We start from the raw sequence: 23,348 nt of genomic DNA on the forward strand, positions 1-23,348 counted from the left end.
CTTCTGACCCCATGATTGTAAATTATTGAACCCGTTTCAGGCTTCTGACCTCCAGAACTATGAGCTAATGCATTTGTTGAATTTGTGTTTTAAAACACTAAATTTGTGGCAATTTGTTACAGCAACAATGGGAAGCCAATTAAACATTTCTAATTATATATATGTTTTCTTTATTTTTTTTCCAACTGACAGTCCTTTCTCTGAACCTTCTCAGAGTATGTGAATTTTTAAGTTGTATAATTGAGTCCAGTGAAATTCTTGATTGGTGGAATTCCAGGCACAATCCTGGAGATGTTTTGGAAGGGTCAGTGTCATCTTAGAATTCTGTCAGGAAAGTGGGAAAGTCCAGATGCCTGGATTCCCCAGGTTGTGGTGTCTAGATATGTTCAGAGGGGCTCAGAGAGGGTTCCTGCTTTTCTCAGTCCTTCGAGGTGCCCTCAGATGGGCTTCAGTGATATCAAGTACTCAGGCTGCTCCACCCCCGGGCTGGTGCTCAACCCATGCTGATCTCCTTGGGGATAGACTCATTGAATGACTTGGTCCCATCTCTCTCATTTAACATAGACCCAACTTTAAGAAAGCCATCTTTGACATCAGTTGGGTTCTGTAAAGTCTCTTCTGGCCAGTGTTTTTCATGGTATTACAGTAAGAACACCAGATTAAAGGTCAATGTTTTTGCTTGATTCTTGAGTCTCCTTACTAGCCCCTGTCAGAAGAGGGTCTAGAGCCTCCCTGTGCCTGAGTTTCCCTGACTGTAAAATGAGGATAGTATTTACCTTATTAGACTTGTTGTTCAGATGAAAGAAAATGTGCATGTGAAAGCTGTAAGTGTCCGGAATTTTAAAGTACATCTAGCCCTGGCTGGGTAGCTCAGTTGGTTAGAGTGTCATCCCAATATGCCAAGATTTTGGATTCAATTCCCAGTCAGGGCACATATAAGAATCAACCAATGAATGCATAAATAAGTGGAATAACAAATTGATTTTCTTCCTCTCTCTCTCTTTCTCTCTCTCTCATCAATAAGTAAAAAATAAAGTATATCCATACTCAGCAATGAAAAGGAATAAATTACTGATACATGCAACAAAATGGATGAAGTTCAAGAGCATTATGTTAAGTGTCAGGAACCAAAAACCTATACCTTCTGTATAATTACATTGTGTGACAGCCTGGAAAAGACCACACTAGAGGGACATAAATAACATCAGTGGTTTCCAGGGGCTGTGTGTGTGGGGAGAAGATTGGGGTGGTGAACTGTTTTGAGGTGATGGAAATGTTCTGTGTTCTGATTGGTGGTTACACAACTATATATATTGGTCAAAACTCATAGAACTGTATGTACATCTCAGAAGGGCGAATTTTACTGTAAGTTATACATCAACAAACTGACATTTAAGAAATTGGAAAAAAAAAGTCCAACAGTATAATGTGTTGCATATATTGCCCTTTGTGGCAGGATCTAATGGATTGAGCACTCAGTCAGTAAATAACTAGTCCAAATGTTTGGTTTCTGGGCTGTTTTGTTCATATAGCATGAAACATGATTTTCTGCTAATATATAGCATGCTCATCTGCTTGCAGCTTTAAAATGTCTCTAATTGGAAGGATACTGAGCACTTCCCTTCCAAAAAGTTCAAGGATTGCTCTGCTTCAAGGAACAAGGGAAGCCACCAAAAGAATGATGAGGCAGGCCTGGACTATCAAATAACCTAGAAGCACAGAAGAAAAAGGGGGTGGGGTGTTCCTGCTTTAGTCGCCAACTGGAGAAGCAGTACAAACCTATAGGAGTCATCATGCTGATAACAAGTGTTGTCTTGGTTTGGAGGGAATTTCCAACTCTAAATATTAGTGAGTCTCTGTAATTCAGGATGGCCTAATAGCTTAATAAAAACGCCGGTCAGAAACACCTCAAGGCTAAGTAGGGCATGCAAGTCTCAGATACAGGCTGGCGCGGACGGTCCGGACTCTGCCCACGCTCTCCCCGCCCAACTCCTCTTCCCCACCAGCAGGCGAGCTCCCTTCTTCTCATTGGCCACTGCCCAGCTATCTCGAGCGCTCATTGGCCCGCTCCGACGCCGGCTTCTATAAAAAGCGGGGAGTGCTGCCCGAGGGCCGACACAGGTTACCTCTGGCTGTGCGACGGTGGAGCAGGGTGGCTCCATCCTATCGGGACCAGGGATACCTTCGCGGATTTGGGGGCGCTGGGCCGGCGTGAGTCGGAGGTAAGGATTGCCCAAGCATACTTACATTTTATAAAACAGCCTTTCCATGTGCTTGCTGCTATAAGAAATATACCAAGGGTAAGAAAAAGTCTTAGCCAGAGTTGTTTTAAAGCCTGGGAAGTTTGGGATTTACTAGAGTTAATATTAATTGAGTACTTAGTGTAGGTCAGCAACCTTTCTAAGGGTTTTATACATATAATTCTCTTTATTGCCTTTAGATTGGTGCTAATTATCCTTTCAATTTTGCAAATAAGGAAATTAATGCACGTTGAAATTAAAGCTTGCCTAGAGATTTGTAGATCAATTTATTACTAGCAATTTGCTCTATTATTTTACATCCCTTTTATTGTTTGCATGATATAGGACAGTCACCTATACTCTGTCTGAAAAAAAAAAAAAAAGTCCATGATCTTTGAGTGATAGTTAAACAAGAAATGTTTCCAAAGCTTTTCACATTTCTGAAAACAGTCTGAGACTGCATATCTGAGACCACCCCTGAATTTTTAGCCTCAGAGCACCAATTCAGAATTTCCTATGTGTAATTAAGTTTATGTTAAGAAATGGTCAATTCTGTTGAAGCTGAAAATTTCTATTTGGATCTCTTGCTTCTCATCCATAAATCCTTTCTGATCAGAGACTTACGATGGGCCAGAGCTACCTCCAATCATCTTTAGAATCTCATGGGAGATTGGTCAAGGGTGGGGTTAAGGGGGATAAGGTGTGCTCTTCAGATATCATAGTGTGTCCTACTTTCTTCTTACTATTTGTACTTATTAGAAAGTCTGTGTCTCCTCTTCCACCTCCCTCATAAATAAGTCCGTGAATTCCTTGGAGGCAAATTGTCTTCTTTGTTTTTCATCTTTACCACCCTACACTGACTATGGTACTTTATACATGTGAATGAATTGAAATTTCATTTATTTTACCATTAGTAATCATTTGGATAATAGAAAAACCCACATTATTATTATTAAATTAAACTGGTCATTTTGTTTTAAAGCATTGACACAGAGATTGTTTTAGTTGTAGAGAATAAATTGACTAATAAACTTGGCTATATTAGAAAGTTTAGCACAAGACCATACTGATAAACGTCAGTCCAGTGATTGGATAAGTCTGATTTCACGTTCCAGATATTTCCTTACACTGTTTTGTGGTGTGAATAGGTGGTTGAGAAGATGCCAAAGTACATATCCAGTCCATCTTCTGAGAAAACAGGTTTTAGCTAGATGCCACGAATTTTGTCCTACTTTCTGCGTTTCCAAACATATTTAGGGCAGTCCCTGTGAAATCAGATCCATATGTTAAGCTGCTATCACAGAATAAGGAATTTCTTTCTTATCTCCATACTCTCTGAACTTATATGTAGAAGTCCTTCAACTCAGTATGTGCCTGAGAAATATTTGTTAAACTAAGTTCCAAAGGTATCATAAAGACTGAATTCTGGAACAGAAAACTGTATTCCATTGGTACGGTTAGTAGCAGACTATTGTTTATGACCATATGATTGAAAGCTGTATTTGATACTTTGTACCCCCTGTCAAGCCAGATGGGTCTCTTGGGGCTGCCTTTTATAAGTGGCAAGAGATGTCTAGTCAGAAAGACAGAAATGCATAAAGTCCTTCATTTGCATCATCCTATAGAAAGATGTTTCAAAGCCAGGACTTTAGCTTAAGAAAACTACCTTGTCCTTACTTTTCTCATTTAGCCTTCACTTACACGGGCCAAGGTCCTTTGATGGGTATTTGGATGAGCATAGAAGATCAAGATGAAACTCCCCTGCACTACCTACACAGGGCCTTTTGAAGGGTCTGGCCCACTTACCTTGCCTACACGATTCCTCACTGCTCTCTATTGGTTGGTCATGTCTCATCTCTGCCTACTCCTTTCCCCCTTTTCTTTAAGATCTAATTCAAACACCTCTTCTTCAATGGAACATCTCTAAACATGTACCAAAATAATCTATTCACTGCCACCACTATGCCATCTGTGTTCCCGGATGCAATGCTTATCTTTCTGCACTGTCACCCTCTCTCTACCAGACTTTCAGTTCCCTGAGGGTAAAGACCATATCTTTAAGAAATCTTTTCTCCTTTTATTCATTTAATGGCATCTATGCAGTGCCTATTATGTGCAGGAACTGTGCTAGAAGTTGGAGATACAATGGTGAGTAACAGCGTTTGTGATCTCTGCTCCCATGGAGCTCACAGTCTATCAGTGGTTCTCAACCTTTTTAATGCTGCGACCCTTTAATACAGTTCCTCATGTTGTGGTGACCCCCAACCATAAAATTATTTTTGTTGCTACTTCATCACTGTAATTTTGCTACTGTTATGAATCGAAATGTAAATATCTGTGTTTTCCGATGGTCTTAGGCGACGCTGCTAGCGGTTCTCAACCTGTGGGTAGCGACCTACAGGTTGAGAACCGCTTCTGTAGAGCCTAAGTATCTGACTTCAAGCCCACACCATCACCACTACCCCTGTACTGAGTGGTCATGCCGCAGGCTTGTGTCAATGAGTGAAAGCCTGTGAAAGACAGTGGATCAGCAATATCAATTTAAGTTGTTAAAGGTTAATTCCACTAAAACTAAAAATCCTTCTAGTCTACGTGTGTCTACAGCTTCAGAGGCTCGTAAATTTACAAAGAAAAGGCCTTGTCCTTGTTCTGAAGGAGCTTGCTGCCTTATTAGAAGACAAGGCATGTGTGAATAAAACATTTGGGGAAGCCATACAAGACCCAGTATAATAAAGTGCTAAAACTGTGGGGTTGGAGCCGGGGGAGAGGAGGTAGGCTTTCATAGGGGAAGAGCTCCCAGTTCAGGCTGCAAGTCATACAAGGCTGAGTCATGCCCCAAAAGAAGGATTGGATTAAGGGAAAGAAAAAGAAAAAAAAAGAAAGAAAGAAGAAAGAAAATGAAAACCACTAACATGTATTATATACCTATTACATTCTAGGCATTATGTCTGACAATGTTTTATCTTATGTTGGCCTCATTGTAGTGTTACAAAGTTTATAAGCATATCCATGTTTTATAGGAAACTAAAGCTTGGTTAACATTATCAAATATTGTCACTGTTTCAAAAATTATCAAATATTGTCTACATTGTACTTTTTTTAGATCTTTCCCTGTATTTTCATACATTATTTTTAGAGAACTATACCAAATTCATCATGATTGAAGATAATAAGGAAAACAAAGACCATTCTTTAGAAAGAGGAAGAGCAACTCTCATTTTTTCCTTAAAGAATGAAATTGGAGGACTTATAAAAGCACTAAAAATCTTCCAGGTAAGCACTCTCCATATCTTATATAAAACTCTCTAAAAATGAGTCTCTAAAATTATACTTAAAATATAGAATATTGTAAATTCTCCAGAGTTGGACTACAGAAATTTCTTAAGCACTTAAATTTCTAAATTATTGCTCAATTCTAACAAATGGGTAAGAGATAAAAACAGTTTACAGAAGAGGAGATACAAATAGCTAATAAAATATTTTTATATAGCAAAATAGCAAAGATTTTTACAGTTATACTGTTTCCTATTGTCAAAGCTTCAATGCATTTGGCCCTTAAATACACCTTTGGGGTGAGGTCAAATCAGTGTAATGTGTAGGGAAACAATCTGGTAATATTGTGAGCCTTGGATATTCACATTTTCTTTTCTATTTATTTTATTATTTGTTTATTTTTTGATTTATTTTTTATTGTTGACATTATTACATATGTCTCCATTCCACCCCTTTCCCCACCTCCACCCAGCCCTAACTCCTCCCTCCCCCCATAATGTTCACATTTTTTGACCCAGAAATTCCACTTCCATACATCTATGTTAAGGAAATAGGGGTCAGTGAGGCAGACCATGAATATTTATTAAGTACTTACTATGTGCCAGGTGCCTGAAGGATGTGGGCCTGAATAAAATACACACAGTGCCTGCTCTCACAGTATGTATTCTCTTTGGGATTAAGCTTGTAGGCTCTGGAGGTAGACCACCTGAGTTCAAATCCTTGCTTTGTCACTTATTAACTGGGTGATCATGGGTAAATTCATTAGCCTCTCAGTGCTTCAGTCTTTACATCTATAAAACGAGAACCCTACCTTCCTCATAGGATCATCGTGAGGATCAATAGAGTTAATATATGTAAATGCTTAGGATGGTTCAAAGTACTTTATCAGTAAATGTTAGCTATTTTAAACATATTTTTTATTGATTTCAGAGAGGAAGGGAGAGGAAGAGAGATAGAAACATTAATGATTATAGAGAATCATTGATTGGCTGCCTTTTGAATGCCCCCTACTGGGGATCAAGCCTGGAACCTGGGCATGTGTCCTGACCAGGAATTGAACCATAACCTCCTGGTTCATAGTTTGACGCTCAGCCACTGAGCCATACTGGCCAGGCAAATGTTAGCTATTTTAAAAATGAAGTTTATGGTATATTCATATGACGTACTATTATGTAGCCATTTGAAATAATATTTCAAAAATTAAAAATTTAAGATATAGACAAATAGTCTAGAAGAGTTTGAAAAGCATTGTTTAAAACCCAACATATTATATCCTCAGTCCCACTCCCCAGAGGCAACCTCTTAATTGTTGTTTTTTAAAAATATACTTTTATTGATTTCAGAGAGTAAGGAAGAGAGAGACAGATACATCAATGATAAGAGTGAATCATTTATTGGCTGCCTCCTGCACACCCTCCCCCCCACTGGGGTTTGAGCCCACAACCTGGGCATGTGCCCTTGACTAGAATTGAATCTGGGACCCTTTAGACTTTAGGCTGACGCTCTATCCAGTGAGCCAAACTGGCTAGGGCATTAATTGTTCTTTTGATGGTGCATTTATAAAATATAAATAGTGTACTTATATTTCTCTTTGAGTTATCAACTTTACATAATATCTATCCACTCTCTATTGTGAATGATGCTGGTACCTCCTCCCTCCTTTTCTCTCCTACTCTTCCCCAAATTTATATAATTATTTTAAGCTAGCCTATTGCTTTTATTGGGCCTTTAAATAATATATTGCTTCTTTCATCTTTCTTTTTTTTTTTCAATCAAAGAATACTTGTGCATTTTTAAAAAAAAGATTTTGTATTGATTTTTTTAGAGAGGGAGGAAGGGAGAGGGAGAGAGAGAGAAACATCGATGTGAGAGTGAAACATTGATCAGCTGCCTCCTGCATGCCCCCTACCAGGGATCAAGCCTGCAACTCAGGCATGTGCCCTGACAGGGAATCCAACTGGAAACCTCTTGGTGCATGGGACAACGCTAAACCAACTGAGCCACACCAGCCAGGGCTACTTGTGCATGGATTACAAAGTCAACCCACACTATAAAACTTGTAAAGCAAACAGCAGTCTTCTGCTTCTCCTCTCTTCATTCCTCAGTTGCACTTAATATTTTTGTTAATCTTAGGTGCTGAGGGTTGAGTTAATTCTACTTGTTAAATCACAGGTACACTATCCTCCCTCATTGATTCATTGATTTATACAGCCTCTTTATTGATGTCATTGTTCCATTCATTCTGCATTTCTCTCTTCTGATAGACAGCTGCTCTGTTGGGTATGTACATTGAATTATTTGAATGTGTACTTCAGACTGTGTAGAGGTTTGTGTATGTATGTCTTAGTAATTTATATAAATGTTATTGTATGATACACTATTCTTTCACTCAGCACTGTTTTTAAGACATACCCATGCTGCTGTGTGTCCATCTCATTTGTTCATCTGCATAGTGTGAATCCACCCATTTTTACTTATCCTTAGTTTACAGAAGGTAACTCTTTCAGCTATGTTTTCTAGTATTTACTTCCATATTTATAAATAATTTGCTTATTCTGCTGCTATTTCTTGACTTTTTTTCAAGTGTAGGCACTATCTCTTTCCTACAATAGAAGTAAAGATTTTGCTTTCTTCTTCTTCTTCTTCTTCTTTTTTTTTTTTTTTTCAGAGAGGAAGGGAGAGGGAGAGAGAAACACCAATGATAAGAATCATTGATTGGCTGCCTTCCGCATGGCCCCAATTGGGGATCGAGCTCGCAACCCAGGAATATGTCCTAACCAGGAATCGAACCGTGGCTTCACAGTTCATAGGTCGATGCTCAACCACTGAGCCATGATGGCCTGGCAGATTTTGCTCTCTTGACACAACTTTCTTTTCAGTGGCCCCCTCAACTTCCCTTCCCTTCATCTTTCCAATGTAGTCAGATCTCAATTTTTGGCTGTCAGTCTTCAGTGTTTTCATTATTAAGATTATGTAAACCTTGTTCAAAGAAGATCTATATTATCCATTATCCTGACTCTTCATTTCTTGTAAAACAGGACTGCAGCATAGTATTGAAGAGCATGGACTGTGGACCTGGACAGCCTGAGTTGGAATTCCAGCTCTGACACTTACTGGCTGTGTGCCTTTGGGAAAACTGCTTGAACTATCTATGCCTGTATCTGTAATTGAAATGTCTGACAGGGAATGTCTGACTTATCCTATTTTATCTGAATTTTCCCAAGTCTTCTTGCCTTACTTATTCTTCCAGATGGACTTTGAAATTATTTAGTTACATTTCCCCATCAAGGTTTTTATTTTGACAGCATTAAATTTATAGGTTAATTTAGGGAGAATTGATATTTTGCACGTTTTTCTCAAGAAACATAGTTTAGCCTTAGCAAGTTTGGCTCAGTGGATAGAGCATCCACCTGCGGACCGAAGGGTCCCAGGGTTGATTCCGGTCAAGGGCAAGTACCTCCGTTGCAGGCTTCTCCCTGGGTGGGACTCATGCAGGAGGCAACCAGTCGATGTGTTCTCTCACATCAATATTTCTCTCTGTCTTTTCCTCTCTCTTCCACTCTCTTTAAAAATCAATGGAGAAATATCCCCGGGTGAGGATTAAAAAACCCCCAAAAAACATAGTTTAGCTTTATACTTATTCAAGTTGTCATTCAGAAAGTATTTAAGAATATATTCGTATTGTAAAAATCCATAAGAAATATATCAAATAAAACTTTTTACTCCTAACCATGCCGGTATATTTTGTAACTGGCTTTCTTCTGTTGATTCCATGATCAATTCCATATTCCAGGATGAACCCTGCCAATTTTAGTTTCCCAACATCCCTTACACTCACTCTTTCTTTTTGGTTCATATTCACTGGTAATTCTCATTTCATCTCTACCTTTGCTCGTACAGTTCTTCTGTTTGGAATCCTCCTTCTTCCCTCTGCCTTCCTAGTCCATCTATTCTTTACGACTCATGTTAGTTCCGATCTGCTCATGGAAACTTCCACTCTCTATAAGCCGTGATGCTTTGTCCCTTTGCCGAACATTTCCTGCACCCAAACACTCACCACTTGTATTTTTTCTTTGTCTTTTGTGTGTTAGACAACGGGGTATAAATTCCTTGTGTGTCTTACCCTTCATTGTATGCTTCACAGCCCTTACCTGACTACATAGGTTGTCACTAAGTTAATTTAGATTGAAGTGGTTGGCATTGCAGATCAACTACTCCAACCTCCTCACTTTTTTAGATGAAAATCTGTTGGGTGACTGGCTCTTATGTTTCATTATGTCACCAGTGCTTTCCCTCAGCTACCCAAATTGGTAAGAGAAGACCCCTTCCTTCCACAGGCTTGCACATATGGCACCCTCAGCTCAGAGTGTCATGAAGAGACCAGAGAAGCAATCTGGTTTAGCTGGTTACTAAGTTTGTAGCTTAAGAGATTTGAGGTTTTAAATACTCTGTGTTCAAGCTGTTCATCTAATTTTATTGGATGCAATTTTGCAAAGGAAACTTTTCTAAAGGGCTAACATTAGCATCACTGTTTGAAACTAACCTTATTGGTGAAAATTTTCAAAAGCTTATTTTTATCTAAGAGACTTGGTATTTCCCTTTGAAGGACAATCAAGTCTGGCAATCCGAGCACTTCTGATGAGTATTATTAGTTTCGGGAGGATGTGATGAATTTCTCAAACTTTTTTGAATAGTACCTAATACGTAGGGGGAATTATTTTGCTATTGGAATCACTAAAAACAGCATTTTCTCCCTTTGGCTGTTGTGGCAAGTGTGACTTGGTTTGTAGTGGTAACGAAGGCAGTCTTCTCCGAGACTGTCGCCATTTGAAGTCCTACCTAAGCTTCACCCTCTGCTTTCCACAGGAGAAGCGTGTGAATCTGTTGCATATCGAGTCCCGAAAATCCAAGAGAAGAAACTCGGAATTTGAGATTTTTGTTGACTGTGACATCAACGGAGAACAATTGAGTGATATTTTTCATCTGTTGAAGTCTAATACTAATGTTCTCTGTGTGAATCCACCTGATAATTTTACCATGAAGGAGGATGGTAAGTTTGAAAAGTGAAAATACTGCTCTGAAGATTAAGTACATAATATGTGTCCTATCTTTTTTTTTTAATGTGTGATTTTTATTTATTCACTTAAATGTTTTATTTTTCAATTACAGTTGACAATCAATATTATTTTGCATTAATTTCAGGTATATAGCATAGTGGTTAGACAATCATATACTTGATAAAGTGTTCCCCCCTGATATTTCTAGTACCCACCTGGCACCATACATAGTTATTACAATACTAGAGGCCTGATGCATGAAATTCATGCAAGAGTAGGCCTTCACAGCCGCGGTGGCTGCCTTGATCCCATGGCTGCCTCTAACCCACAGCTACAGCCCCGGCTTCGTCGGGAGGTCGTCTGGAAGGTCGTCCAGAAGGATGTCCGGATGGCTGTTTGGTTGATTTGCACATTACGCTTTTATTATTTAGACTAGAAGCCTGTTGCACGAAGTTTCGTGCAATAGACCTCCCTTCACCTGGCTGTCGGCACCAGTTTTCCGCCAGCAGCAGTTTTCCTCTGGCCACCCTCCGATCGGAGCGCCTCCCGCCAGCACGATCGGCCACCCTGAGAGGAAATCCTATCGGGAGGCCCTCCGATCGGAGGGTGGCCCGAGAAAAACTGCTGCTGGCGGAAAACTGGTGCTGGCATCCACCCCGAGTTCCACCACCAGCGCCTTCCGCCGGCTCCATCGTCCTCCCGCAGTGCCGGCCATTGGGGCCTGCGGGAGGAATGGGGAGCGGGGACTCACGAGTCCCCGCTCATTCTGTCAGCCCAATTGGCCACCCCAAGTCCCGCCCCCGGTCTACCGCCGGCCCAATCGTGGGCGTAGGGGAGTGATGGTTATTTGCATACTTCCCTTTTATTAGGTAGGATTATTAACTGTATTCCCTATGCTGTACCTTATGTCCTCGTGACTCTATTTTGTAACTACCACTTTGTACTTCTTTATCCCTTCACTTTTTTCAGTCAGTTTCTGTCCAATCCTATATTTATCTTGAAGAATGAAAGTAAAAACAAAACACTGTCTCTTTAAATTGCTTATAGTCTGGTAGCGAAGGGAACAAAATAGAATTGCTCAAAATTCTAAATAAAAATTATAAGGCAACATTTTATCAAGTATGAGAGAAGTGAAAAAGGAAACCTTGAGTATAGGATAGAATTCAGGATAGTTAGAAATCTATTTTTGTTGATGAAAAGTTGTCTCAGTTTCCAAATCATCAAGCATTTCTTGATTTCACAAACTTCCAATTCTGTATTCATATGGTGGTGTAAATTACTAACATGTTGAAATACTTTCATTTTTGGCTGTCAGGTAGCTGCTTCCCTGAGTCCTGTGAGTGCTTCCCACTGTTGCTCCAGATGCTCCCCTAGGAGTCCCCTGCCTGCCACGGAGACAGGGTTGATCCCCGGTGGAGCAGGAGCCTAGGCCTCTGCTTGTGTCTATTTCGAGTGATGTAATTGGTGCCCCTGTTGTATTTATTGTTAAATCTCTTGAATATCACTTCTGGGTATGTTAGAAAGAGCATGCGACTGAAGTAAGAAGGATCCAGTTCTAGTCCTCTCTCCTCTCTTAGGGAGGGATGAGTCCCCTTGGTAAATTACTTTACCTTCCTGCACTTTGATGACCTTACCTATAAAATGAAGAGTTTTATAGAAGCTAACTGGTTCAGTTGATATTAAGGGAATACCAATTTGTGTCCAATATTTCTATTAAGAAATGAGGATACAAAAATAGATAGTCCCCTACCCTAGAGTGTTCCCATTTTTTTCTGTAAGACAGACATGTTACAGATACATTATACTAAAACATAAAGAAAACTTTTAGAGAATTAGAAACAGTGTGTCATGGAAACCCAGATGACAGAGAATTAGCCCCACCTCCAGGTCAGGGAAGGCTCCTTTGATTTGGAAGGAGAAGGATAGTCTCAGGAAAACAGGAGGGTCGGGTGGAGCAGGAAGTGGGAGGGGTTAGGTGTTTCAGGCAGAAGAACAGCATTCGCAAAACCCAGAATGTCTGGGGGATGGTGAGAATTTCAATGTGGCGAAGGCATAAATGACCTCTAAGATCCTTTTCATCAACAAAAATAAACATTCACATTTCTTGTTAAATTTCCCCCTTGTTCTTGAAGATTCTGCCTTTTTATGGTGGTCAAATATATAGCTTAAAAATGTTGTTTGTTGTTGAACTTTTGGTCTACCAGCAAAGTATAGCATTTTTCCAACATTTAGGAAATCAAGGCTTATACATTTTAAGCTAAAATAATTTGAATATTTACTTATTAAAAATAGAGAAGTTTACTTGTACAAATTTTGCCTCAACGTACAAGCAAAAATTAAAAATCTCATCTAAATGTATGACTTTCTTAATTTCTTCTTCCTTAGTGCCTTAAGATTGTCTCTTTAGCTGTTAGTGGTGTTCATATTTTGCAGGTATAGAAATGGTTTCTTGGTTTCCAAAGAAGATTTCTGACCTGGACCATTGTGCCAACAGAGTTCTGATGTACGGATCTGAACTGGATGCAGACCATCCTGTACGTATTTTTAATAAATCATTCCATGACAACAATTTAAAGCAAACTAAAAATCAAGGGCAGCCTTTTCCCTTTTGGATAAAGCGCTTGTTCTAGATTAAACAGCATCTTGTTTCAATTGGGATTTCAGGGAGTTTCCCTGTTGGTGGAATTGAGACCAACTGCCTGAAGAGCATCCGACTCGTTGGCTCCAAGGCATCTGTTCAGTGCCTGACATTCCTAGTATTAAGAGCTATTCAAAGAGTTATTCCAAAATAAGGACACGACTGCAGTCAGTTTTATTAAAATGGGCATGGGTTATTGGAAAGGGGAGCAAAGACAGGATGGAAAAACGTATCACCTGCGCTGCCCAGCATAATTGGATTATTAGGCAGTTGATTAACCAGGACATTGTTTCCTTGGGAAATTACAAGGGGGTACAGTACAGGCACGAGTTGGAGAATTGATAAACCAGAGTGTTAGGATTGCGTATGGAGCTCTAGGATCCTGGGAGTCGAGGGGAGCAGAGAGTGCAGTTGTGAAGTCGCATAGACCAGGGCTTTAATCTAGCTTCTACACTTGTGAGCTCTGTGAATGTGCCTGTGAACTGCCTTAGCCCCCAGCCAGTCCACCCATTTATTCTATAGTATCTTATTGAGTAACTATTGGAATGTATAAATGTTATACCTGCCAGGGAATTTACAGTCCAGTTGAAAAGATAAAGCACACATACAAATAATCACATATGAGATTAAAATGTGCAAAGTGTGCTAAGTAGCATGAACAAATGTGAAAAGTGTGCTAAGTAGCTTTAAGATATACACAAGAGAGCAAACATCTCTAGCTAAAGAGATCAGTTGTGTGATTAAGAAAAAAAACACTTATCCTTGAGATAAAGCCTGCATTGAATTAAACGGTGCTTTTATTTTTCAAACTATTTTATTTTTGTAGTCACTATAGTATTTTTGTATCTTTGTATCTATAGTATCTTTTTTTTCACACACATGGGAGGATGTGTGTGTGTTTTTCATTGATGAGAGAGATAGAATGAGAGCGAGAGCGAGAGCGAGCGAGAGAGAGAGAGAGAGAGAGAGAGAGAGAGAGGAAGGGAGAGGGAGGGGGAGAAAAGGGGATAGGGGAAAAGGGAGGGAGAGAAACATGAATGTGAGAGAGAAACATCTACCTATTGCCTCCTGTATGCACCCAGACTGTGATTGGACCTCCAACCTGGGTATTCACCCTGACCAGGAATGGAACCCAAGACCCTTAGGTGCATGGGTTGACATTCTAACCCCTGAGCCACATCAGCCAGGGCTGTATCTGTAGTATCTTTCACCTTTGTAGCCACTATGGTATAAAGCTGTCATGTAGCATTGACTTTAAAATAAAAATGATCATAAATTTCTAAACAATGTTTGCTCAAAGTAACAATTATGTAGCTCTTTACTATAATAGCTTGGGTAATAATAAAAATGTTTCCCAAATATCATTTGTCAAGTTTATTTTAGTATGAGTATTTAAAACCTTTTCTTTAATTATCAGGGCTTCAAAGACAATGTCTATCGTAAAAGGCGGAAGTATTTTGCAGACTTGGCTATGAACTATAAACAGTAAGTGTATTATAATAATAACTTATTCAACTTTAAAATAATAAAATCAATGAAGAAAGTAAATTATGCTCATTTAGTAAATAGAGAATAAGTGCTACTGTTTATTGAGTGCTAATTCTTTATCTCGCTAGTGGCGACCCCATTCCTAGAGTTGAATTCACTGAAGAGGAGATTAAGACCTGGGGAACCGTGTTCCGAGAGCTCAACAAGCTTTACCCAACCCACGCCTGCAGAGAGTATCTCAGAAACTTACCTTTGCTTTCTAAATACTGCGGATATCGGGAAGATAATATCCCACAGTTGGAAGATGTTTCAAACTTTTTAAAAGGTAGTAAGCTAATTAATTTTTTTCTTAAGGGGAATGTTGAATTCTGTGTGGATCATGAGAGAATTATTTAAAATATTTTGATTGATTTCAAAGAGTAGAAGGGAGAGGGAGAGAGAGTTAGAAACATCAGTGATGAGAGAAAATCATCCACCAGCTGCCTCTTGCACGCCCCCTACTGGGGATCGAACTCACAATCCCAGGCTTGTGCCCTGACCAGAAATCAAACCATGACCTCCTGGTTCATGGGTTAATGCTCAACCACCAAGCTGCACCGGCCGGGCATGAGAAAATTTTTAATAGAGGAATAATGTCCAGTGATTTGGGAGATGAGAATTTTCCTGTACTCTGTCCTGGAGTATTGGATCCTGTATTGGGCACCACATTAAGGAGGGACAATCAGAACAAGTGTAGAAGAGAGTGAGCAGAATCTTAAGGGGATTGGAAATGGTAGTTCCCCAGTCACACTAGCCACATTTCAAGTGCTCAGTAGTCACATATGGCCAGTGGCTACCCTATTGGGTAGCCTAGATGGAGAACATTTCCATCCTTGTGTTAAGTTCAATGGGACCATGAAGTCTGCCTGTCAGAGTGGGAGAATCCCACTGGAATACTATAGTGTGAGGGTTTGAAATGAAGGGCAAAATCGGAGCTTGTTGAGGTCCCTGAGCCATGGCTGCCTCCTGGCAGGCACTTTTGCAGTGGGCATGCAGTCTTGGCTGTTGGGGAGTGGGAGACCACAATCCAATATTGATAAAATAAAGAACCTACTTTATAAGAGGCAGTACTGACTGAAAAATGGCATATGTTCTAAAATGGTTCTGATCTAGCCCTAGTTGGTTTGGATCAGCTGATAGAGTGTCGGCCTGCAGACTGAAGGGTCCCAGGTTTGATTCCAGTCCAGGGTTGTGGGCTCGATCCCCAGTAGGGGACATGCAGGAGGCAGCTGATCAATGATTCTCTCTATTGATGTTTCTATCTCTCTCTCTCTCTCCCTCTCCCTTCTTCTCTGAAATAAATAAAAATATTAAAAAAATAAAATGGTTCTGATCTAAATTAATAGATTCTGTCTAGGGGATATTCTAACTCTTTAGGGAGCCAGCAGGTGTAGAATAAGGAGACCTGGGTTCTCATCCTACCTTTACCATGCACTGTGTGGCCTTGGGCACATGACTGAGTCGCTGAGCCTCAGTTTTATAGTTGTTACAATGAGGAGAATAAACTTTTTTTTTAAAAATACACTTTAAGTCCCGGGTCCGGGCGAGGCCCTGGGCCCCTGGATCCGGGTGAGCCTGGGCCCCGGGTCCGGGGGAGGCCCTGGGCCCCTGGATCCGGGTGAGCCTGGGTCCCGGGTCCGGGCGAGGCCCTGGGCCCCTGGATCCGGGTGAGCCTGGCCCCGGGTCCGGGCGAGGCCCTGGGCCCCTGGATCCGGGTGAGCCTGGCCCCGGGTCCGGGCGAGGCCCTGGGCCCCTGGATCCGGGTGAGCCTGGGTCCCGGGTCCGGGCGAGGCCCTGGGCCCCTGGATCCGGGTGAGCCTGGGTCCCGGGTCCGGGCGAGGCCCTGGGCCCCTGGATCCGGGTGAGCCTGGGTCCCGGGTCCGGGCGAGGCCCTGGGCCCCTGGATCCGGGTGAGCCTGGGTCCCGGGTCCGGGCGAGGCCCTGGGCCCCTGGATCCGGGTGAGCCTGGGTCCCGGGTCCGGGCGAGGCCCTGGGCCCCTGGATCCGGGTGAGCCTGGCCCTGGGTCCGGGCGAGGCCCTGGGCCCCTGGATCCGGGTGAGCCTGGGCCCCGGGTCCAGGCGAGGCCCTGGGCCCCTGGATCCGGGTGAGCCTGGGCCCCGGGTCCGGGTGAGGCCCTGGGCCCCTGGATCCGGGTGAGCCTGGGCCCCGGGTCCGGGTGAGGCCGTGGGCCCCTGGATCCGGGTGAGCCTGGCCCCGGGTCCGGGTGAGGCCGTGGGCCCCTGGATCCGGGTGAGACTGGGTCCCTGGTCCGGGTGAGGCCGTGGGCCCCTGGATCCGGGTGAGGCCACGCGACCCTGGGTCTGGGAGAGGCCACGCGCCCCTGGGTCCGGGTGAGGCCATGCGCCCCTGGGTCCGGATGAAGCTGAATCCTGGGTCTGGGCGAGGCTGTGTGCCCCTAGATCCGAGTGAGACTGGATCCCGGGTCCGGGTGAGGCCGTGGGCCCCTGGATCCGGGTGAAGCCGTGCCCCTGGATCCGGCCGAGACCAAACCAGAGGGAGTCGGACCTGCATTACCACCATTTGTCCACCATCCAGAGCTGAGGGGTCAGTGCCGACATGTACTCATAAGGAACTGGTGGACATTGATATTGGGTCTCAAAAGAACTGTTGGACCAGAAAGAAACTCACTACAGACTGATTCGTTTGCCTGTCAGCATAACTATTATTGCTCGTCGCACATTCAATTCTTATAAGTATATCTCTAGTGACACATGATTTCGCTCATCTAGGGGAAATGATGAACAACATAGACTGATGAACAAGAACAGAACCAGAAACAAGGAAGCATCGATCGGACTATCGGGCCTCAGAGGGAGGATAGGGGAGGGTGGGGGGAGGGGGGAGAGATCAACCAAAGGTCTTGTGTGCATGCATATGAGCCTAACCAATGCTTAAGTTCAACAGAGGGTTGGGGCATCCATGGGGAGGGGGGTGGGATGGGAATGGGGGGATGAGGACAAATATATGACACCTTAATCAATAAAGAAATTAAAAAAAAAAAATACACTTTAACTCATGCTGGAAACCTGAAAGGAGACGTGATATGTAATAGGTGTAATTCATTGTCTGGCCATGGTAAGTGCTTAGTAATGATTACTTCCCCTAGAACACGTAGGATACATTTTAGTAGTCTATCCTCTCTCAAAGTGTAACTTGTGCCCCTGGCCGAGTTACAATGCCGCAGTGTGTGGTCTCTGCTGGTGAAGACTGTCTCTCTGTGTTCTCCCTTGCTTTGCAGAGCGCACAGGTTTTTCCATCCGTCCTGTGGCTGGTTACTTATCATCAAGGGATTTCTTATCAGGTTTAGCCTTTCGAGTTTTCCACTGCACACAGTATGTGAGACACAGTTCCGATCCCCTGTATACCCCAGAGCCGTAAGTACTTCTCCATCATTCAGTCATCAAGTAGCTGCTTGTAATACTGATATCTATCTCAAGAGACTGTTGTGAAGATGAAATACATTAGCACATGTGAAATAGTGGTTCCTGGCACATAATACCTGATTTATGCTTTATATATGTTATCCATTGTTGTTGTTGTTATTATTATTTGACAACCTGTTAGGTGACAGGTGCTGTTCTAAGCATAGAGGATGTACAAATGCCTAAATACTGAAAAAAAATATCAGACAAAAATTTCTGCTTCATAGAGCTTCTATTCGTGTGTGTGTATGTGAGTGTGTGTGTGTGTGTGTGTGTGTGTGTGTGTGTGTGTGTTATTGCTATTTTGAAAAGGGTGGTCAGGGAAGGCCTTGTAGGGAAGGTAACATTTGAGCAGAGACCTGATTTGGGGTAGAGGAGTTTGTGGATGTCTATGGCCATCTGTATGTACTTATATGTGTGGTTTTGTGAGTGGCCAAGGTTTTGAACCAAAACTGTTTCTTTATTTGGTTAGTGTCCTTTGGGATCCTTTTCCAAAGTAACACCTTTTGATCAATCTGAATAAAAGTAAGATCTGATTTTAATTTAACTGAATGATTGATGAATGCATTTATGTTAAGCATCATAGTTTGACAGACTTGTACCTCTTTTTCAGAGATACCTGCCATGAACTTTTAGGTCATGTCCCCCTCTTGGCTGAACCTAGTTTTGCACAATTCTCCCAAGAAATTGGCCTGGCATCCCTTGGAGCTTCAGAGGAGGCTGTTCAAAAACTGGCAACGGTATATAACTGGAAATAACTGTATAGATCAGTAATTCTTGGCAGGGGTGGGATGTGGGTATTTGCATAGTTTAAAAGTGCATATTCAACATGACCCCTAGAAAATGTGTCTTGGCTCCTCCTCAATTTAATTTAAATAACATTAAAGGAGGATGTAAAATTTTAAGGTCTATCAAAAGGAGACACGAGCTTAAAAAAAGACAGAGAAACACTAGAGTACAATAATGTTAATAGTGTCTATATCTTCTTTTTTCAGTAAAAATGATAGGTTCCCCAAAAATGATTCTAAAAACATTTTTGAATACTAGGTACAAGCCATCATGCTGCAAATACAAATATGAGGAAGGTCTCGTTCCTGCCTTCCAGGAATTTATCACTATATAACATGTTATTTATGTTACCATAAAATGGTTTATTATGTTTTAAAACTAATTAGTAAACATTTACATATTTTCCCAGTTTTAACTTTTAATATGCTAAGTATAGGTAGCTATAACCCACATAAACAAAGTCTTTGGCGTCCTCAGTAATGTTGAAGAGTGTATAGGATCTTGGGAACAAAAGTTTGAGAAGCGTTGGTTTAGAATGAGGCCAGATTGTAGAAATACTTGTGAGCTAATGTGGGGGTCTTGCACTTTATCCCAGGATACTTTAGGACAGTGACAAATATATATATATTTAGTCACTCAGGATGTGAAAGTAATATTGATGTCCTTTTGCAGTGCTACTTTTTCACTGTGGAGTTTGGTCTGTGTAAACAAGATGGACAGCTAAGAGTTTTTGGTGCTGGCTTACTGTCTTCTATCAGTGAACTCAAAGTAAGAATTGTGAATCTTTGCACATCATCATATTTGCTTAATATCACTTATATGACCTGAAATAGTTTGTGTATTTGAACAAGAGCTTAGTATGGAAAATACTTAGGGTGACAGTAAACATTATTTAAGGGATACTTTTTTCTATTTCCCAAATATTCTGATGTGAGTGTGTGTATAACTTTAAAATTTAACAAGTATTTTAAAGCTGTTGCTTACGAAGTCTTGATGTTTCCTCACCATTTTATGTGCTAGCAAGAACTTCTGTAATTTTTAGGGAGTTCTTTGAAATTTGTTATTTAGCAAATAAAGGAATAAATTTAGGCTGTTGAAAAATGAATTTGTATGGCACAAATCCAAGGCAGTCTTGCTCTCAAGGAGCCTGCCACCTGGTGGTGGGTACAGGTCATGCATAGGAATAACTAGTGCAGGTAACGTAATGCAGAAGTAAATAAATATTCTTGGGTGCCTCCTTCATGGAGAAGAGTGTTAGAACAATGGAGATGATCTAGAGGCATTTATAGAGAATGGCAAGCCATTTGTTTTGCTGGATAATATTGTGGGTTAAATAGAGCTGTAGGAAATTAGTGTGAAATTGTAGGTTGGGACCGTTGCATTAGTAATACATCCAGAGGTGCACTGATTCTGGCAATTGTGTGTAGAATGTGATGTATGAAAATAGATAGTATTCTTTGATTCACTAACTTTTTGTCTTCCAGCATGCACTTTCTGGACATGCCAAAGTGAAGCCCTTTGACCCCAAGATTACTTGTCAACAGGAATGTCTCATCACAACTTTTCAGGAAGTCTACTTCGTATCTGAAAGCTTTGAAGATGCAAAGGAGAAGATGAGGTAAAGTATATCTTCCTCATGCCTTAATTTGCCCCGCAGCACATAGGTCCAATAATAACAAATCAGAAGTAAGCTACTGGATAATTAGAAGCCTACTAGGAGCCTTCTGTTTGCAAACATTTCCCTTTTGCAACAAATATTTAGAGTATGTTGTTTACAATGATAGTTGTAAATTATGAATCAGATACATCAAGAAATTGGTTTCTTCCCATTTCTTCCAATCAGAGAGTTTATAATTTAATAGGCAAAAAACTATACACAAATTATATATAAGAACAAAGAAAGCCTTAGAGGTGGTATGTATGAAACATTGTTCTGCATTTTATTCAGGAGCAATTCATTACAGCTGAGGGAAGAGAGAAAGCTAATGGCATTTTAGAAAATACATGAAGGATAGACAGGATTTAGATATGTCAAGTTTTAGGCTAAGGGGCAGCATTATAAAAAAGGCAAAAAGGTGGAAAACCATCAAAGCTATGCTTTAACTATTAACTAGCTAAGTGTGTTGTTAAAAAAGAAAGAAAGAAAAGATATTGCAGGCAGAGAAACTGCTTAGACTCTTGCAATGCTTCAAGTGGAAATAAAAGCCTGAACTAAGATAGAGGTTGTAGGAAAGGAAAGGACTGTAGAGGCAGAAACAACAAAACAACTTGGTGGAAGGGGTCATGAGATCATATTGTGACAATGGAGACAGATGGAGGTTGAAGACATGCTCCTTGTCTTTTAGGGATTTTCTTAGAGTTGGGGATTTAAGCCATGCACAGTACCAAATAACAGTATCAGAAGGGCTTCCTCTAACACAGGTGGCCCCTTTGCACAACTAGAAGAGGGGTCCCCTCTGGGTAGACGAGCTGGATTGCAAGTTGGATTTCATCTTCCACTCGTATATAATTGTTCTAAGCTGTACAAGTATCCCTAGGGATCCTGAGCGTGATTGTTCTTGGGAGTGCCAAATGAGAGGTTCAGATTTTGGCTTGATAAAGAAGGCAGAACTTTCATGTTTGAAGGAAGGGTAGAATTTAGGTCATAGAATCAGAAAGACTGTTCTTGGCCTGTTTCAGCGCGCGCGCGCGTGCGTGTGTGTGTGTGTGTGTGTGTGTGTGTGTGTAGTTATGTAACTATAATTGAGTGGACTTACTATGTGGCCAGGGTTATTGTTTATAGATAAAGCTACTGTAGATGGTCTCCTGACACTAGTTAGGAGGTGTATAAAGCAATACATTGTTAATAAAGCCATCCACAGATCTTTCCCTAGTCATGCAGGGTAGCTGTGTCCATGATGACTTCAGGTTTGCTCCCTGGGTGGCATTCCAGGGTGCCTCTGGGCATGCGGTGTAGGGAAGTAGGTCAGATTGGTTGCATGAATGTCTAGATTTGTCTTTTGCCTAGTATGTGAAATAGGTTTGCTGTTATTTAGTTTTCACAGTTTCTCCCCTAGAAATTAATTGCCTTTTATTTGTTTTCTTAAATAGAGAATTTACCGAAACAATTAAGCGCCCATTTGGAGTGAAGTATAATCCGTATACACAAAGTATTCAGATCTTGAAAGACACCAAGAGCATAACCAGCGTCATGAATGAGCTGCAGCATGATCTCGGTGTTGTCAGTGACGCCCTTGCTAAGGTCAGCCGGCGCCGAGCATCTGACAGTTGCCAGTCCTAATCCTGAGAGCGCATCTGAGCATCAATTCACAAGCCTGGGGGCCAACTCTTGCTTTTCATGAAGATTTGGTCATGGAGGGCTAGCAGCCAAACAATATTTTCTACTCCCATTCCTTAATGGCCCATTAGTCTTTGAAAATTTGTACCTGGATATGCTAGCCACCACCTGTTTTTGTTTTTGGTGACAGTTTTAGTGAAATATTATTCACATATCCTACAATCCATGACTACATGTTGTTTTTATAGAGAAGTTGTTTGACCTAATAGATATATCTAGTCCCAGCCTGATTCTATTTTTTCCCAATCCTTCTTGAGTAAAATGACCTTTATGAGCAGTTAAAATACCTTCATAGGATTGTCAACAATAAAAAACAATAACTTCATAGGTATTATGGAGCTGGTCCATGTAGTTACCTAAATCCTCTTATTTCTAAACTATCTTATGTATCACTGAATTTGTGCCAAGCTTAATCACATTCACACCCCTAAGTTTAATGGGAGACCAGCTGCTAGCATGAACAACAGTTTAGAGGGCTTTGCGCATGAAGCATACCCAATAAAGAGCAAGCTGTCTAGCTTCAAGTGTGCATTCTTGTAGGGATAGGACTAGCTAAGTCTGGAAAGGTCAACAGGGGTGTAATCTTAAGACCAGGCTAAGAATTTGGGACTTTTATTTTGTAGGCACTAGGGAGCCCCTTCCCAAATGACAATTCTCTTTGAAACTTCCTTTTCCATGGCATTGCATGACACTGGTTTTATTTTAGATGATCTGTCCTACTCATGGGGCTAAGGGAACTTGGTGGGGGTACTACTTGCAAGGCCCATACTCAGACATGTAGCCCCAGGTTTTGTGACGGATTGTCCTTGGGTTAGCAGGAGGCAGTGTTGGGAAAGGTAGTTCATATTTTTACATTGCTTATAAATTATAATAGCTGATTAACTGTTAAATATATTTTTGATATTAAATAGATCTAGGCTAATCTAAAATTATTTAAAATATTCATTATCTAGTTTATAGTTAGTGTGTTTGGTTGCAAGGACATCTATTGTAAGCAAACCATGATAGATGGCAAATAACAGCAAATTATGCATACTGTATCT

The 23,348-nt window shown here is 41.2% G+C and overlaps 1 protein-coding gene across 1 annotated transcript; it reads left to right on the plus strand.

The window, feature by feature from the left end:
- Positions 1 to 5,381: 5,381 nt before the first annotated feature.
- Positions 5,382 to 22,248, plus strand: TPH1 (tryptophan hydroxylase 1; the record flags this gene model as incomplete). The annotated part of the gene is made up of 11 exons (XM_079788067.1): positions 5,382 to 5,513; positions 9,812 to 9,850; positions 10,380 to 10,563; positions 13,004 to 13,104; positions 14,626 to 14,693; positions 14,825 to 15,021; positions 17,996 to 18,131; positions 18,793 to 18,919; positions 19,641 to 19,736; positions 20,453 to 20,586; positions 22,059 to 22,248. The coding sequence occupies exons 1-11, from the start codon at positions 5,397 to 5,399 to the stop codon at positions 22,246 to 22,248; spliced, it is 1,389 nt and encodes a 462-aa protein (XP_079644193.1). The 5' UTR covers positions 5,382 to 5,396.
- Positions 22,249 to 23,348: the final 1,100 nt, after the last annotated feature.

The sequence above is a fragment of the Cnephaeus nilssonii genome (assembly GCF_951640355.1).
Source record: "Cnephaeus nilssonii genome assembly, chromosome: 13".
NCBI classification, from domain to species: Eukaryota; Metazoa; Chordata; class Mammalia; order Chiroptera; family Vespertilionidae; genus Cnephaeus; species Cnephaeus nilssonii.